The sequence below is a fragment of the Octopus sinensis genome, linkage group LG7 (genome assembly GCF_006345805.1).
Source record: "Octopus sinensis linkage group LG7, ASM634580v1, whole genome shotgun sequence".
Taxonomy (NCBI): Eukaryota; Metazoa; Mollusca; class Cephalopoda; order Octopoda; family Octopodidae; genus Octopus; species Octopus sinensis.
In genome coordinates this window covers 110,601,075-110,618,787 of record NC_043003.1, presented here as the reverse complement: position 1 = coordinate 110,618,787, position 17,713 = coordinate 110,601,075, and the positions used below count along the sequence as shown (strand labels likewise).

Here is a 17,713-nt window from a genome sequence, read left to right as displayed (position 1 = left end):
TATTAATTGAGATCAGTAATTGTAATACATTGTACCGTGTCGCAATTAGACGACTTTCCTTTTGCTATTTATTGACAGACTATATAAATGTGTGGAAGGTACAGAAAGCTTTTTATAGAGTTAGTTAAGAAGGACTGCCTAAATGCAGTGTGACACTTCATTAGAAATGAGGAACTGTTTGTAAATCGGTAGAGGTCTACGTTGTCTTCCTCGGTTATGCACTGAAAATTTTAGTTAGTTAGTTAGTTAATTTGGCTCAAAAGCAAATAGCAAGGCCATGTAGGGGGACATGGAGTTAAGTACAGGGTGGTGTTCATGTAAAGAGTTCAGGCCACTTGAGGTCCAGGGAGGCTTTGAACAAAGCGGTCGTCGGCATCTTCACCACCTCGTCTGGCAGCTTGTTCCACGGATCCGCAACCCGGACGGAGAAAGCTCCTCTCCTTCGATTGAGAAGAAATCGTCGCAGGTAGAGCTTTTCGGAATGACCCCGCAGCCGACGCTCTGGAGCAGGAGTGAAGAACAGCTCTTTCGAGAGAAGAGGCTTGAATCCCATACTCCAATATGGGTCTCACCAGCGTGACATAGACTGGTAGGAATATGGCTGCTGTGAGCATTCCGAATGACCGTCGAATCAAGAACAGAATTCCGCGTGCTTTGTTGGCAGCATGGACGCACTGGGCCGAAGGCGAAAAGGAGGAATCCACCAAGATACCCAGGTCCTTTACCTGATCGGTCTTCTCCAGCAGCAGACGACCCGGCTCGAAATCAAGTTGAGTTGCAGGAGTAGAGCCGACAGGCAGATGACACCACTTTGACACGTTCAGACACAGGTCCAAATCGTTAGACCACTTCCAAATTTGGTGGAGGCATCGACGAAGATCTTCTATATTACCGCGAGGAGCGACCAGTTTGATATCGTTGGCAAATAGAAGGGTGTGTTGCGTTAGGTCGTCGGGCAAGTCATTTATGAAGACTAAGAACAACAAGGGCCCAAGCACTGAACCTTGAGGCACGCCACTGCTCGCACTGGAGACGTTGAACCGCGAACCATTAACTTGGACATGGAAGGAGCGATCTGAGAGGAAGGCACCAACCCATCGTACAATATCCGGATGGAAACTATATGCTTGAAGCTTGACAAGTAATAGGCGGTGGTTTACCGAGTCAAAAGCTTTGGCAAAGTCCAATAAAACGATGTCAACAGCATCCCTTTCATCGAGGATGCGCGTCACCAATTCTTCCATTACTAGTAAGTTGGTCAAGCATGATCTCTTCGGCACGAAGCCGTGTTGGGAATCAGAGATAGAGGCTGTGTTTAGGAGGTGGAGCATCATACTTTTCTTAAGGATGGTTTCGAACATCTTGCTGATTATTGATGTAAGGGAAACCGGTCGGTAGTTAAGCGGGTCTTCGCGGCTCCCTTTCTTGAAAATTGGGCAGATTATCGCTGTTCTCCAGTCTGCAGGTATAACACCCGTCGCCAATGACATATTGAATAGTCGTGTTAAGGGCTCGCAGATGACCGGAGCCAACGCTTTGATAACCCGTGGGTGTATGCCGTCAGGGCTGTGGCCCTTGTTGACATCGAGGCCTTGAATAACACGTTTGACTTCGTCCCGCGTGATGACCAATCGAAGCATTGAAGGAACCGATCTATCAAATGGAGGGGGTTGACGACCATCATCTTGTTTGAAAATAGTTGAAAAAGCCTCGGCAAATAATTGACTCTGTTGATAAGGGTCCTCAATCGATACGCCTGTTGAGTCTACCAACGTCGCAATCTGGTTGTTCAAGCGGGAATTCCGCTGGACATGGGCAAAGAAGGTTTTTGGATTGCTACTGGCATTTGCCGCGATTTTGTATTCATAACTGAAGCGTTCTTTCTTTTCAATTTTCACGGCACGGTCTCGTTGAGTTTTGTACACCTCAAAAGCTGCAGTCGAATCCAGATTTTTGGATTCAGCCCAAGCAATATCTCTGAGTGGACGTTCTCGTTTAACCTTCTTCGTCACCCAGGGCTTGTGTTTCTTCCTCTTGGGAAACCCAACGGGAACTGCCTGGTCAGTCGAACAGATTACATATGCTTTGAGGGTTGACCATAGTTCGTCAACTGAGGACAACGTCATCAGGGATCACCAGTCCAGAAGCGCGGAAGCCTCGGTTAGAATTTCAAGATTAATTGCAGAGAAGACTCTACGTGGCAGCGAAGTAGTCGTGGGCGTAGAAAAAGTTTTGTGCATGACGAACTTCAGGACCGCATGATCACTCTTGGCAAGAGGGGCGCACACAGATACGTCTGACACTGATCTTGGATAGCGGGAGAATACCAGATCTAGCATAGATGGCTGCTGCCCAGACCGATGCCTTGTCGGATATTCAACATGTTGCGATAGAAAACAATCTTCAGCCACGTCAAGAAGGGCCTGGCCGAACCGGGAAGATGTTGTACAAATTGATGCGGGCCAATCGATCGTGGGAGCGTTGAAGTCTCCTAGTACCAAACAGTCATGCGAAGCTGAAACGAATCTTATCGCTTCGAGTAAATGAGCATCGTCCTGGGGGTCGGCAAGAGGCGGCCTGTAGACAGCCAACACGGGCAGGCAAAACTCAGATATGCTCAGCTTGCAATAGACGGCATCGAATTTTGTTGTAGGTTGAGCATTAGTGGGTAGAATACCGCTGGACGGTTTGTGCTCAGACTTAACATTTTCTCTGATACTACAGAGGCAATGCAATTGAAGCCATGCAATATTAGTTCTAACGCTGAATGTCGTTAGCAAATGGAGCGAAGAGAAAATACCATATTTTAGAACTGCAGTTAATACCGACCTTAACTCTGTATCGCTGCATTGTTTTTTTTTTATTTAAGAAAAGTAAGACTTCAAAATTTTATTTGTTTCAACAAAACACACTAAGGTACTAATAATCTATGAAGCGAAACAAAAGGAAGAAAGACCTGGAAACTAGATTAAGAAAGTGAAATGTAAGAGAAGTAACAACAGGAAATTAAACCTTTAGTCAATGAAATGCATATTTCTGTGGTAAACGTACTCCGGTTTATAAAATTCCTGGTACACCTTAAAACTACTTATTTTTGAAATAGGCAATCCGTTTTACAGAACTATTCAGTAAGTAATACAGTTAATTCTGCGGATTGCAACAGAACAATATTTGTTGATATATATATTTTTTATATTACAAATGTGATTTAATACATATTACGTAAGATTATTAGAAGTTACCGACTAAAACTTATTATTTTGCTCTTTGTTTATGTATGAATAATCTTTACCTAAGATATTTCGCTGAAATATAGCGTTCATATTCTGTAGGAAAATAATATAAAAAAAAGTTGACATCCATTGTCTTACAGAAATATCCTTAATGGACATATTCAGGAATGTTTGAGGTTTTATATAATAATATAACTCGATCTGCAAGAAGAATGACCGTATCAGCAAGTAAATCATATTATAGTTAAGAAAATAGAAGTTCGACCACGATCATTTTCATGGAGAAATTATCCTTAATAATTTACAATGCATATTCTGTGTTTGTAGAATATGTAAATATTTTAAAAGTAAGCGTTTATATTTAGCCAATGTTAAAAAAAGAGCATTCACTATGACTTCGCTTTAAGTACAATAATTTATTTTATTGAAAAGCACCTAATAAACAACATTTTCTGAAAATTAAAAATGGATGTAAAATTAATAGGTTTCTTATTCTTTCAAACATTCTTTGTATTTAACTAAGATATATTTTATATTGATTCGAGTAATTTAAATGTACAAACTCATTCAAATTAATCTTTACAGTCGTGCCATGAGCAAAGCAATAACTATCGACCTCAGATGACTTAATAATGAAAAGGAAGAAAGTAGGAAAGCCGTATTTGATAAATTAGACGAGCGTTATATCATTCGCAACATAAGCTTTAGTAAAATCAATTTATAACCAGATTACTATAATTATTAGAACATCAAGAACTGATGTCACATTTGATCTGTTATTTCTGTTGACTTCTGTCGTACACAATCTTAGACGTGCCACATAAATTCTTTATCATTGGATTCGGAGGGAATTAAACCATTCCTTTATATTTGCAATAGCTAGTGGTATCTTGGGCTGCTACTTGGCTTACACCCGCATCCAGCCTTAAAGCCCAAGCAGCATTTACAGCATTGTTCGGGAGTTACAGCCACGGACTTTTGCGTAAGTAAATCTGCAATACACGATGACTCTAATACATGTATGTCAACGTAATCTAAACTTATTGTAACGATTAAAGCTAAAGTGATCTTGGCAACATTAGTGCTACGAACATAACTGGTAATTAATTAACTGCTCATTGCAAAAAGAACAGGCGCACTCAGAGACCGCAAACCTCCGTCAAGGCAATACCAACGTCCTCTCGACGATTAGCCGGAGATGATTTTTTTAAATGAAAATATCTGAAATAATTCGACTGCTCTTACAAACGAGAATACTAAAATTGAACCCGACCTCTCTCAAAAATTAAGTAAAAATAAAACAAGAAAAAATAATCCAGACTCCCTGTCCGGTATCGGAGACGATTCCAAAATCTAATCAATTCGCGCCAGCTACGAGGCTAAACAGTTCTGAAAATTCCATTCGAATCCATTAAGCGGTTCTAGAAATATCTTGCCCACGGACAAACCAACAAACACAACTGAAACAATACCCCTTCCTTCGCTACGGTGGAGGTAAAATGTCATGTTCGAACTTTAACACAAATATAATCAAACATTGATTGTTTTTGACAGGTGGGCATACTCCTTAAATACTCTTCGTTCATTTTAATTAACAACAGGTCTTAGATCAAGTGTTGTTAAACAATCATATGATCTATGAAATACCGCACATCTCACTAAAAAAACAAATAGGGAGGCAAAATAAGATTTTATTTCATCACATATATTAACGGCCTAATACAGTGGTTACAAACACTTTTGTCGCTATGAAACACTGTGTTTTGTATTTCAGTGAACGAGTTGAGAAAATCCTTAGTATTCATTTTCTGCATTTCATTAGGAATATGTCCTTTGTACACTTACAAACAATCTGGATGCTATTTCTGTTTCTGAGGAACCTCAGAACTTCATCCAGTTTCTCTTTTTAAGATCGTATAAATTGATTAATCGGTGAATTCTAGCCATGTTTGAAACTGTGAGCAGTCCCTTATAACAATGAAAATAAAACTGCATTAAGCTCAGGACTTACAATCTCAATGAATGTTTGGAATTTCCCGAGAATTGAAATTCGGTGCAGCATTTACGGTTGATGCAAAACGTTCTATAATCATATTTAACTTAAACTATCAGAAACAATTTAAGAATGAAGATAAAAGACCGCGTATTTACACACAACACGTACTCGTCTCTTATACCTGGTCTGCACACTCTCTTCAAGATAAAATAACTTATTTTGTTCCCTTGATTTCGAGACACTTTGCCTATTCAATTTCAAGCAAGATATGCAGAGACGCATGCATTCACATATATAAAGATGATTTACATGTATTTACTTCTTTAATTCTCTGTACCAATCTTTCTCTCTCAGGCACTCTGTAACTTTCTATTTTCTTTGTATAATATATATTTCTCTATACTTTCAGGCACGAGCTTGGGTATTAAGTATTGGTTTTACATTAGCCTTTGGCGCGATGTTTAGTAAAACATGGCGAGTGCATGCCATATTCACCAACATTAAATTAAATAAAAAGGTAAGCTATACTTCATATTATCAATATAAAAGTCTGTATTTACGCTAGGTACAGGTTTTACATTTATCTGCCAAATATGCGCGTGTGTACATTTGTGACTGTACGTACAATATACTTATGTATATGTGCATGTGTGGCTATGTCTCTGTGTGCATATCTGTGTGAGTGTATGTATTTAGGCATGTATGTATATATATATATATATATATAATGTGCGTGTGTGTGTATATATGTATAGTAATATAAATAATATATACATATATATATATATATATATGCAGATATTCTAGATACTTGTGGTTCGTATTTTCTGTGGTACACGTTTCATGATGTCCTGTGTACACATAATCATATATATAAGTGTAGATGTAAGTATGAAGATATACATATGTACATATGCATGTATATATATATATATATATATATATATAATATATATATATATATATATATATATATTATATATATATATATATATATATACATATATATATATATAACCCGTAATGTGTTTGCGTGTGTGTACAAAAGATTACAACAGCCGTATTTGCCAACTGTTCGCGCTGAAATTTTACACATAGGTAAAAGGTGTCACAGATGATGTATCAGTCAAGTTCCGTAGCATAATCCTTAGTTTCATTGTGAGAATTGGCCTTTTAAAATCAATGGAAAATCCGATCACGTATGAACCGCCGCTATCTGCGTCCAGTCCGCATTAGAGAATTAATTGCATTAATCTTTCTAAGCAATTACATGAAAGAACATGTGTGATTTCAGTAAATATCGGTAATATTCTAGAATGAACTTTACTCGAACACATGCATCCAAGCATGTCATTCTGTGTTTAATAAAGAAGCTGACAGAAAAGAGTAAAAAGACGAGGCTATTATTTTGAATCAGTAAAAATGTAATGAAATACAAACTTTAACAAATAAATGGCACTAATTGGTGATCAATCAATTATGTGAACATTTTCAGACAACAATTTTCATTTGACAGTAGAAAACGACAAATTGATTGGTAATTGTACGTGAAAATTTAGGTGACTAATATCTAAAACTTTAGCTAACAATTTCTTATATAAAACAAAATATGAGCGGTATTTTTCGACTTTTGTGTGATTCACTTGACGTGACACGTACAGTCCCATTGTTTATCGTTTAATTCCATTTCATGAAGAAGGAATATTAGTATCAACATTTCAAATTATGAGTTATTTTTTATCAGTAAGCATAAGTGAACGATATTTTGGCAAATTCGTCTTATAATTTTTACCAGTTTTACAGATCAAATTCATCGATTGCACTCTAAAAAAGCACTATTTGGTCGGTTCTGGTAGTTTGTTCTTCCACAAGAATTGCTACTTTATCGGACAACATCGCATATCGTCGAACCCTATATCGGACTTGAAGTTTTCCGGTTACGTGGACTTAATGAAATAACTTTATTTATAAAGAATTTTCATTACTTCCAAATTTATATGAGGTAATTTTAATGCTAACATCCTTTTTTAAAAAAGGTGGCCTGTATTTGGCTGTTTTTCATTTCTAGAAAAATCCTAGAAACCGTTTCAATTTGCATATTGTTTTATATAAATTTCGCACTTACGTGTGGTATTTCTTAGAAATACACTTTACCTTCAGCTACTTGACAGTGCACTGGTGTTTGCAACGAACGTTCATATTTCATCACAATTGCACCTTTGCTCGATACAATATCGACTTTCTCGAAATACGTTCTATCCACATGTGCTTATAGATGCAAATGCTCCTTCACAGCTGTCCGCATCTACGTGCCATTTGGAGCCCACAATACCATTGCAAAGGATTGTGAGTCTTAGCGTTGAGGGAATTTTTGTGCAGAAATACCAGTGCGTACAAACAGCAACGAGGTAAATTTTATTGATTTTTTGTTTCTAGATTCATTCACTTACAGATTTTCGAAAAAGTCACAGTGGCAGAAAGACAAAAAATGCTTCCGTTTTTGTGTTCCTTAAGAGCAAACCTTCTTCTACTTCAATCGCCGGAGCGTCACAGTTACCTCAACAAATAAGACTCTGGCGTGCTCGCAATGCCGCTTCTACTTCGATCGCCAGAGCATCACAGAATGCTCAACAAGCAGCAATCAAGCGTGCTCACAATGCTGCTTCTGCTGTCGTCAGAGCATCAAAGAGAGAAGCATAAACAGAAGCGGAATTACACTATTTTAGACTCCAATCCTATCACGAACATACAACGTGCCATGAACGGGGCGGGGTTGTATATATATATATATATATATATATATGTATTTATGTATACACTTATGTATATGTATATATGTATATATATTTGTATATATACATATATATATATATATATATATATATATATATATACATATATATATATATATATATATATATATATATATATATATATATATATATAAATGTATATATGTATATATATATATATTATATATATATATATTATATATATATATATATATATATATATATATATTATATATATATATATATATATATATATATATATTCACACATATATTCACACATAGGCATATATATATATGTATGGTTTCATTTCAACATGTAATAGCCAATTCCCTTGAGTAGAGTCATTCAATTTCCTAAATATTAACTTAATTACCAATATTAATTCAATGGTTTTTTATTCGATAGATATATCAACACCGAACATAAAGGTGAATTTCATATTAAGGTGAATATGGAAAGAGGTGGGGATTCGTAATAATAGACGCGTAATAGGAATAGCTTTGCAGGCGGTGTCGATGATGATGATGTTCACAATGATGTTGATGATAATCATGATGAAGATGATAAAGATGATACTAATAATCATGGTTATAATAATGATGATGATGATGATGAAAATGGTGACGATGATAACGGTAATAATAATAATTATAATAATAATAATAATATCAATAATAATAATGATGGTGATGATGATGAGGACGACGAGGATGATGATGATGATGTTGATAACCATGATGATGAAGATAATGACGATAACAATAATAAACTAATTATAGAGGAATTGTATAAAGTAATATGAGATTCTTGTTTAAATAAGATATTTTATCGTCGTATTTGATAAGTAGGTTGCAAAATAATTTAGTCGTATTTATTCGTGTTTAGAAATATGTGTAGATGGGGGACTTGATGATATTTAAAGGAGTCCACCGATCAATCTATTAGTATATAATATAGATGATGGAACATGTATGCACATATGTACCAATACAGACATACGTACATATCATCATACATATATACATATATACATTCAAGCACTCACACATACTTATATGTATGTATGTGCGTATTCATAATTATATATATATATAAACACATACTTACACACACATACACACACACACACACACACACACACATATAAATCAGTGGTACTCCGTCGGTTACGATGATGAGTGTGCCAGTTGATCTGATTGACGGAACAGCCTGCCCTTGAAAATAAACCTGCAAGTGGTCGAGTACTCCTCGGACTTGATACGTAACCTTAACGTAGTTGCCAGTGAGATTCAGCGTAACATGAAATGTGTCAAGGCTGCCCATTGGAAATACTGATGCAACTCATTTTTACCAGCTGAGTGAAATAAAATGTCTTGCTCAGTGACAAAACACGCCGTGAGGAATCGAACTGAAGACAATATGATCGTTTATTAGGATACGCTAACCACTTCAGGGACTGAGTTTCATTTCCGGACTGGACTGGACTGTGTTGTGTTCTTGAGCAAGACGCTTCATTTCATCTTGGATCATTCAGCTGCAGAAATATGTTTTGACTAGAGACAAACTGTATCAGTTGTGTAGCGAAGGGAGTCTGGTATGCATGGGCAACTGCTGGTCTTCTCCCGAAACAAACTTGCCCGAAATGCTGAACCGAAAGACGTCAACATATATGCACGGGGGTGAGTGTGTGTGTATATATGTGTGTGTGCGTGTGTAATATATATACATATATACACACACATACATATATACATGTGTGTGTGTGTATGTATATGTATGTGTGCATATACATCTGATCAATATTAGTGAACACAAATTGTTTGTGGCCGAGTTTGCATTGTTTTACAGACGACAGTTATATTGGTGTGTGTGCGTGTGTGTGTTTGTGTGTTTGTGTGTGCGTGTGTAAGTGTCTGTGTGTGTGTGTGTGTGTGTGTGTGTGCGTGCGTGCATACGTACGTTAGTATATTTGCAAATGCGTGTCAAATTCACACATATCGGGTTTGTGCTGTTCGGAATATCACAATAAGTAAGGCATTAACCGTAAAATGTCTACCTATTTGACACGCAGCGATAAAATGATATTAGAAGTTTATTAAACATTCATCAAACATTCTAAATCCCTCGCTAATATGCACATGTGTTCACACGCATATATTTGTTTTTGTGTGTGTATCTATGCATATGTGTATATAGGCGTTCGTCTATTTAGGCATACAATAACATGTATGTGTACATAATTTTCTAAAACGAGTGGCGCGTAACATAGAATGTAATGAATGATGGTGTATATTAGCAAACAGTGAAAATTGTAGGAAATGTCATGAAATACTACACAATTACAAACAAAAGGCAAGAAGCGGTAAATAGGTGTCAATGTTTTGCCTTGTAAACATTTTCATTAGGTTTGTCAATAGGAAACAGTCACATATAATGTTTTATGTATACAGTGTCATTTATATTCTGTGAAAGAACTCATGACATATTCTAAGTTATTAGATGGAAAATAAAATAAAATTTTCGCTTTGAGAACGAAAATATCATGAGGTTTTTTTTTTATGCTGGAAACAAAACGACAATGTACATTATATGTATGCTTGTGTGCGTGAGCCTATATCTGTTCACATGTAGGAAAATATTTGTATGTATATATGCATTCAACTCTAGTTGTTTATAATGTACATTTGCAGCTATTATATGTATTTATATAGGAGTAAATATATCTTTGGCATTATGATGTAGTTTCACATCGAGTCCTGTGTATGTTTTAAATGAAATTTATTTGTTATTGGATTCTGCCTTTTCCCTACGACAGTATCGGTGGCGTGGGGAGGGGAGGCTGGTATGCATGGGCGACATCTAGTTTTCCACAAAACAACCTTGTCCGAACTTGCGCCATGGTCATTTTAGACCGAATGAAATTAATGTGTCTGTGTGTGTGTGTAATCAGGTGATCAATACTTTTAGTAAATACATATAAGATATGATGATGATGGAACATACGTATTAGATCCATGAACGATGTCTGACTGGTTAAGATGCATCTTTTGCAACCATGCATTTCTATACCCAGTGCCACAGTGATGTGTAGAGCATTTTGCTAGTGTGTTCTCCTAAATCTTGTGTTTGACCACTGCCTTGTATATGTATATGTATATGTATATACATATATATATATATATATATATATATATATATATATATATATATATATATATATATATGTGTGTGTGTGTGTGTGTGGTGTGTGTGTGTACTTATGTATGTATGTAAGTATGTATGTATGTACGTACATACGAATGTATGTGTGTGTGTTTATATATATATGTATGTACTAGGGGTGACGTTGAAATTTCATATTCTGATTCCACATGTTTGGTGGTCATTTTTGTGTGAGAAATAAATTAAATTTTTTAAAGAATGCGACCACGCATACCACTCGCATAGCCACCCTCTAAATCTGCGTTTTGAACAGTGAATATGTAAGGAATTGTAAACTTATTTTAATGCTATTAACTTTTATTGGTTTAATATTACCTACACAACAATGTTCATATTAAATGCAATCCCCACCAGCACATGAACAAATATTATTGGAATCGTTATTAATTTATATAGTTTGTATTAATTTTTTATGAGAAAACCCTGTATTCAGAAAAACACTTTTAACGTTATACATATATATGAATTGTTAATGACTATTATGATAAGCAATAAAAAAAATATGCACGAACCTGAAACGCAATACATGAACATTGAAACCAGAAAATAAGCATTAATACTATTTACTACCTAATTAAATGGCCGCTGAGATTTCCAATTAAAACGAGGTAAATATTGTCTTGATTTCGAAACATTTGATATGAATTTGTGCCTACGTTCGTAGCCTTTGTGTGTGTGTGCGTGTGTGTGTGTGTGTGTGTGTGTGTGTGTGTGTGTGTGTGTGTGTGTGTGTGTCCCAACGTCGTTTGACAACCGATAAATAAGTCCTGGGGTCAATTTGTTCGACTAAAGGCGGTGCTCCAGCATGGCTGCAGTCAAACCACTGAAACAACTAAAAGAGTAAAAGAGTAGAAGAGTCTATTCTGACAGTCAGACCTTTTTTCTGCACATTTAATATGAATTTCTGCCTATTTTCATAGCCTATTCCGACTTCAGAAACTTTTGTCATTAAATTGATAGCATGTCCGTCTCAATGGCTACGACAAGGAAGTGGTATTGGCTATGACAGTCAGACGTTTCTATTTGTTTGTCATAACCCGTGCAGATGCACGTATCAAATATTTCACTGGACTTCTCTAATTTCTTATCAAATCTATATCTGCTTTGCTTGAGAGGTATTTTTTTTAAATGTATAAGAAGATTCAATCAATCTTTCAATCTTTAGAGCTATTCCCTCCAACCCAATATGAGGAAAATAAAATTTGTCCCATATTGTTTACATATCTGCATCAACAATCCGGTAGGATGCTTTCTCTCTGGGCGAAGTGTTTGATATCTCTTATTCACTTGTTCTTATGTATAAATAATATCGAAATAAATCCACCTTTGATGGGGTCACTGCTGTAGGGAATTCTACTTCTAGTTCCCATTATACATTTTTATACACAGTATGTGGCGTAGTGGTTAAGAGCGCGGGTTACTAACCCCAAGATTCCGAGTTCGATTCTAGGCAGTGACCTGAATAATAATAATAATAATAATAATAATAATAATAATAATAATAATAATAATAATAATAATAGTAATAATAATAATAATAATAATAATAATAATAATAATAATAATAATAAAAATGACCTTAACCAGTTGAGCATATCCCTTAGTGGCTGACAATATGTGCATCTCTGATCACGAGCAGAAGTAGTGGGGGAGCATCATAGTGTTGAGAGGGATTCTTTGGGGTTTGAATAATTCACCTCTGGAAACATGGGTGTGTCGTTCAACATCCTTAAACAACCCTTATTTAGGGACCTTTTGAGCAGGATGGGTTACTCAACCTGAAGAAAATTCTAACTGGGCCCCACCTGCAAGGTCATATGCGATTTATCTTGATATGAGATCACCATTTCGCGCACATATGGTTGTGATGCATGTGCCTGGTGTACCCTTATCAGGGTAGTCATGATGTGTATATTGGGCTTCGTATATTTTACCCCAGTGTCACTTTGATGGCATGAACTGCTCTCTCACTCAATAATAATAATAATAATAATAATAATAATAATAATAATAATAATAATAATTATAATAATAATAATAATAATATAATAATAATAATAATAATAATAATTATAATAATAATAATAATAAATAATAATAATAATAATAATAATAATATAATAATAATAATAATAATAATAATATAATAACTTAGGAATGAGTACCCAGGTTCTAAATTTCCCCAAGTCACCTGTTGAAGGCTGGAGGGTATATCAGCCGTAATGCTGTGTTAACAACAAAGAAGATGAAGACATATATCCATCAAAAGTAAATAATGTACATAATTCCTCAACTCTTAAATATAGAAATATAAGGTTATACATTTAAATTATTAGAGTTTAAATTTATGTAGATATTTTTGTAAGATTATAATAATATTTAGCTCTGAAATAATCTAAAAAAAAGGAAATCATTTAATAAATATATACATTTTCTAAAAAAACAAATTTATTTAACATAAATTGAAAGGTTTTAATTTTACCATGTTGGAGATGTACCTACCTACCACTTGTGTTACATCTCATTGTTTTTGCTATTTTTACATATCAGATGTTTTAGAAAAGGTCTCCACATTGAAATACGATGAAATGTTTCATATCAATAAGAAATTTAGTATATATATGTGTAAGAGTTTATATGATTATTATGGCAAGTTAGGGTATTTAATTGTGGGTGTGCATGCAAATGTTACGGGGTGCAGGTGGGGTCACAAAAACCCGTATTTTTCATATATTTTATTAAAAATATTGTTTGAAACTATGCATATCGTGGAATTCATGTTGCTTAAAAAAGTTGTTTCGACCCCACCACCTAATGAGCTTATATATATATATTTGTTTGGCATCCTTTCTGTCTCGGGAGACAATGGAGTTGCGCATTTCTTTTTTTTTTTTTCTAGGTCTAGTCCGGCTGTTATATTTTATTTCCTGTTACATTTCTTGCTGTGGCTGTGTAGTCCTATCCTGGACAAACACTCCCTCTGGCAGGTACTGCAAATGTAGCGAAGACTGTTCCTGGCTGGTTGTAGTGCCATGGTCTCTTGTTTATGTCTCTTCCTTTCTTTCCATTTCTCCTCTCTCTTTCTGTCACTCCTCTGTATACCCTCTTTTACTGTACGTCGCCATTCTCCACGGTTGCCGGCGACTGCCTCCCAACCGCTAATGTTGATGTTGCAGGCCTTCATATCCCTTTTGCAAACATCCTTGTAACGTAAGATCGGTCTACCCACAGACCTAGTACCCCTAGCAAGCTCTCCGTAGAGTATGTCCTTGGGGATTCTGCCATCTTTCATACGGCTAACATGCCCAAGCCATCTCATACGTCTTTGTGTGAGGAGTGCAAACATGCTTGGTATTCCTGCTTGCCTGAGGACATCTTTGTTGGGGATATGATTCTGCCATTTGATGTGGAGGATTTTTCGGAGGCAGCGCAGGTGAAAGATGTTTAGGCGACGCTCTTGGCGTGTGTATAGCGTCCAGGTCTCGCTTCCATACAGTAGAGTGCTGAGTACACATGCCTGGTAGATCTTCATTTTTGTGGTCTTGGTCAGCTTATTGTTGTCCCAAGCCCGTTTGGAGAGTTGGGCCATCGCAGCAGCTGCCTTGCCAATGCGTATATTGAGCTCAGCGTCAAGGGATAGGTTGTAGGTGACGGTAGAGCCCAGATAGGTAAACTTCTCCACCTCTTGTAATCTGTGGTCTCCAATATGTATGTTTGGGATGTCCGATGTAGCCTGGCCCATGATGTTGGTCTTCTTAAGGCTGATAGCTAAGCCAAAGTCGTTACATGCTTGCTCAAAACAGTTAATGAGCCTTTGGAGGGCTTCTTCTGTGTGTGTTACCAGAGCGGCATCATCAGCAAATAACATCTCCTTGATCAGGACGTTTCTGATTTTGGTCTTGGCACGCAGGCGCGAGAGATTGAACAGTTTCCCGTCACTTCTACTGTGCAGAAATACTCCATCATCTGATGTCTGAAAGGCATGTGACAGCAAGAGTGAGAAGAAGATGCCAACAATGTAGGAGCGAGGACACAGCCTTGCTTTACCCCGTTTTTTATTTGGAAGGCGGCTGATGTTGAACCGTTGTGCTGTATGGTGCCTTGCATGTCATCATGGAAAGACTTGATGATCCTCAGCAGCTTTGGTGGACATCCGATTTTTTGGAGCAGGAGGAAGAGGCCTGTTCTGCTTACCGAGTCAAAAGCCTTTGTTAGATCAAAGAAGGCCATATATAAAGGCATTTTCTGCTCTCTGGACTTCTCCTGAAGTTGGCGTATGGAGAATATCATATCGATAGTTGATCTGCTTCTTCTAAAGCCACACTGCGATTCCGGATAGATTCGAGAAGCAAGTAGTTGTAGCCTGGCCAGGATAACGCGGGCAAAGGTCTTTCCAACAGTGCTTAGAAGGGATATACCACGGTAATTGTTACAATCACCAGACTATATATATATATATATATATACATGTATATATGTATAGGGGGAGAATTCACACAAAGAAAAAAAACAAAAGACGAAGACAGGTTTTGTAGACAAAAAACAGATGTATTAATGTAACACTTGGGAAGTGAAAAAGACTTTGACCTTTCGAGCCTACGCTCTTGGACTCCTCTTGGACTTCATATATATATGAATATATATATATATATGTGTGTGTGTGTGTGTGTGTGTGTGTGTGTGTGTGTGTATGCATATATATATTTATGTATGTATGTATATATTGTGTTTGTGTTTGTTGCTGTTTGTCTTTGTTTACTGCACCACTTCACAACAGGTGTTGCCATGCCTCTCCCCGATCTCAAGACTTTGACGTATTCGAGAATATGATGGAAAACCTTTCCTGTATGTGCACAAAAATGTTGTATAAAATATGATATTTAGAAACTTACGTAGGAATGAAATTTTCAATAACGTTGTGGGGAGCTCATTAAAGGCATACGAATTGTTCTGGCTGCGGTTTCTACAGTGAAAAGACAATTTCAGGCACAATTTCGTGAATACAAAATGAAAACCGGAATAAATTATATATACGAGGAACTACGATTTTGATACATGGAACTTTATGCTGCTAGAAGATTCAAATATCATATATCACACCGAAACAATCCACCAAATTTACTCATAAGTATTCACCACCGTTCTGCTTGCAGAATATTAGTGCAATTCAGTTATAGGTACTTTGCTTATGTTCTGTTCTAGGAAGCTGCATCACGCTTCTAATTCTTCATCTTCTTTATATGCACTTATCACAACAAATAGCTTTCTATATATTGTTTTATTTCTATAGTCAGAGGAAAGGTTTTTCGTCAGAGCAATAATTCCCCAGAATTCTTTCAGCATTTACTTGTAGTTTTTAATTACAAAACTTTTGTTTTTAGTCCTTCAGATCAATCAAGTTATTCGATAAATACATAACGTATCTAGAATTCCACCCAAGATAATTGTAGTTACTGTCTATTAAATTACAATTGACTTACATTCTAAGTTTATTTTGAAGCATGGCCTTTTTTGTAACCGTTTCTACGAATCGCTGAAAAAACTAGAATGTGGATGGCATTGTTACTTATTGTAGTTGCAAATTAAATAAGGTCATATATACCTTTGAACAGAGATGACAGAAAATATACAATATAAAATTTGAATAAAACTGTTTCGAAATCAAAAACTTTCTATTATTGCATCCTGCTTGTATGAAATGAAACATTTGTTGTGAAATATATACAAATAGTAACATAATCTTCCTCCATCTTAAAAATCAATAAAATCAGGCGTACAAACATTAAATACCACTCAATTAAATACTATCAAATTATATTAGCAATTCTAGAAGTGGACTTTTGCAATATTTGAAATTCGTGTATGACGCAACATTAAAGGCATGCATTTGTTCTTTGAAAGGGAATTGAAGTAAATTAAATTCTGCACATAGGTTTATTTAAAATATTTTGAAATATAACGCCATTTCTGAATTAGCAAAGATTGTTAATGCAATCTCAGATTTAAGAGGTTATTTGAATATTTAACCTTCTCCTGAATATTGTAATTAGTGTGTAAATAGTTATTTTATTAATATAATTTATCAGTAATTTCCAAACTCGAACATTTACATTTAATATTCTTGTGATTAGTGTCTAACTGGTCTTTAGTGGGAAATAGTGCATCTGATATATTTTCTATCTAAACATCACATGCTGATCGAACAAATCATTTAAGCAAATAAAATCCAAAACGCTATATCTTCTAAATGATTTGTGCGAATTAACAATCTATATGTTCTCTGAAACAAATATTTATAAATTCAAAGACAACATTTAGCTTTTTAAAAAATTTATTAATTGCGATTAAATTAGAATCTATTACATGGACTTCGAAATGTTCCTAATTCAAAATTAATCAGCTTTTTAAGTTATTTTCAAATTAAGCATAAAAATGAAAGAATAATGATTTTCTAGATACAATAGCAC

At 35.6% G+C, this 17,713-nt stretch overlaps 1 protein-coding gene across 5 annotated transcripts in view; it reads left to right on the top strand.

Annotated features, from left to right (window-relative positions):
• Nucleotides 1–17,713, top strand: part of LOC115214515 (gamma-aminobutyric acid type B receptor subunit 2-like) — a 1,118,481-nt gene that overhangs the window by 832,042 nt on the left and 268,726 nt on the right. For all 5 annotated transcript variants that reach the window (XR_005000211.1, XM_036505132.1, XM_036505133.1 and 2 more), the window contains one exon: nt 5,639–5,746. Coding sequence is in view for 4 of the 5 variants with exons in the window: in XM_036505132.1 (XP_036361025.1) it covers nt 5,639–5,746 (108 nt within the window). In the remaining variant the exon portion in view is untranslated. The remainder of the gene's footprint in view (nt 1–5,638; nt 5,747–17,713) is intronic.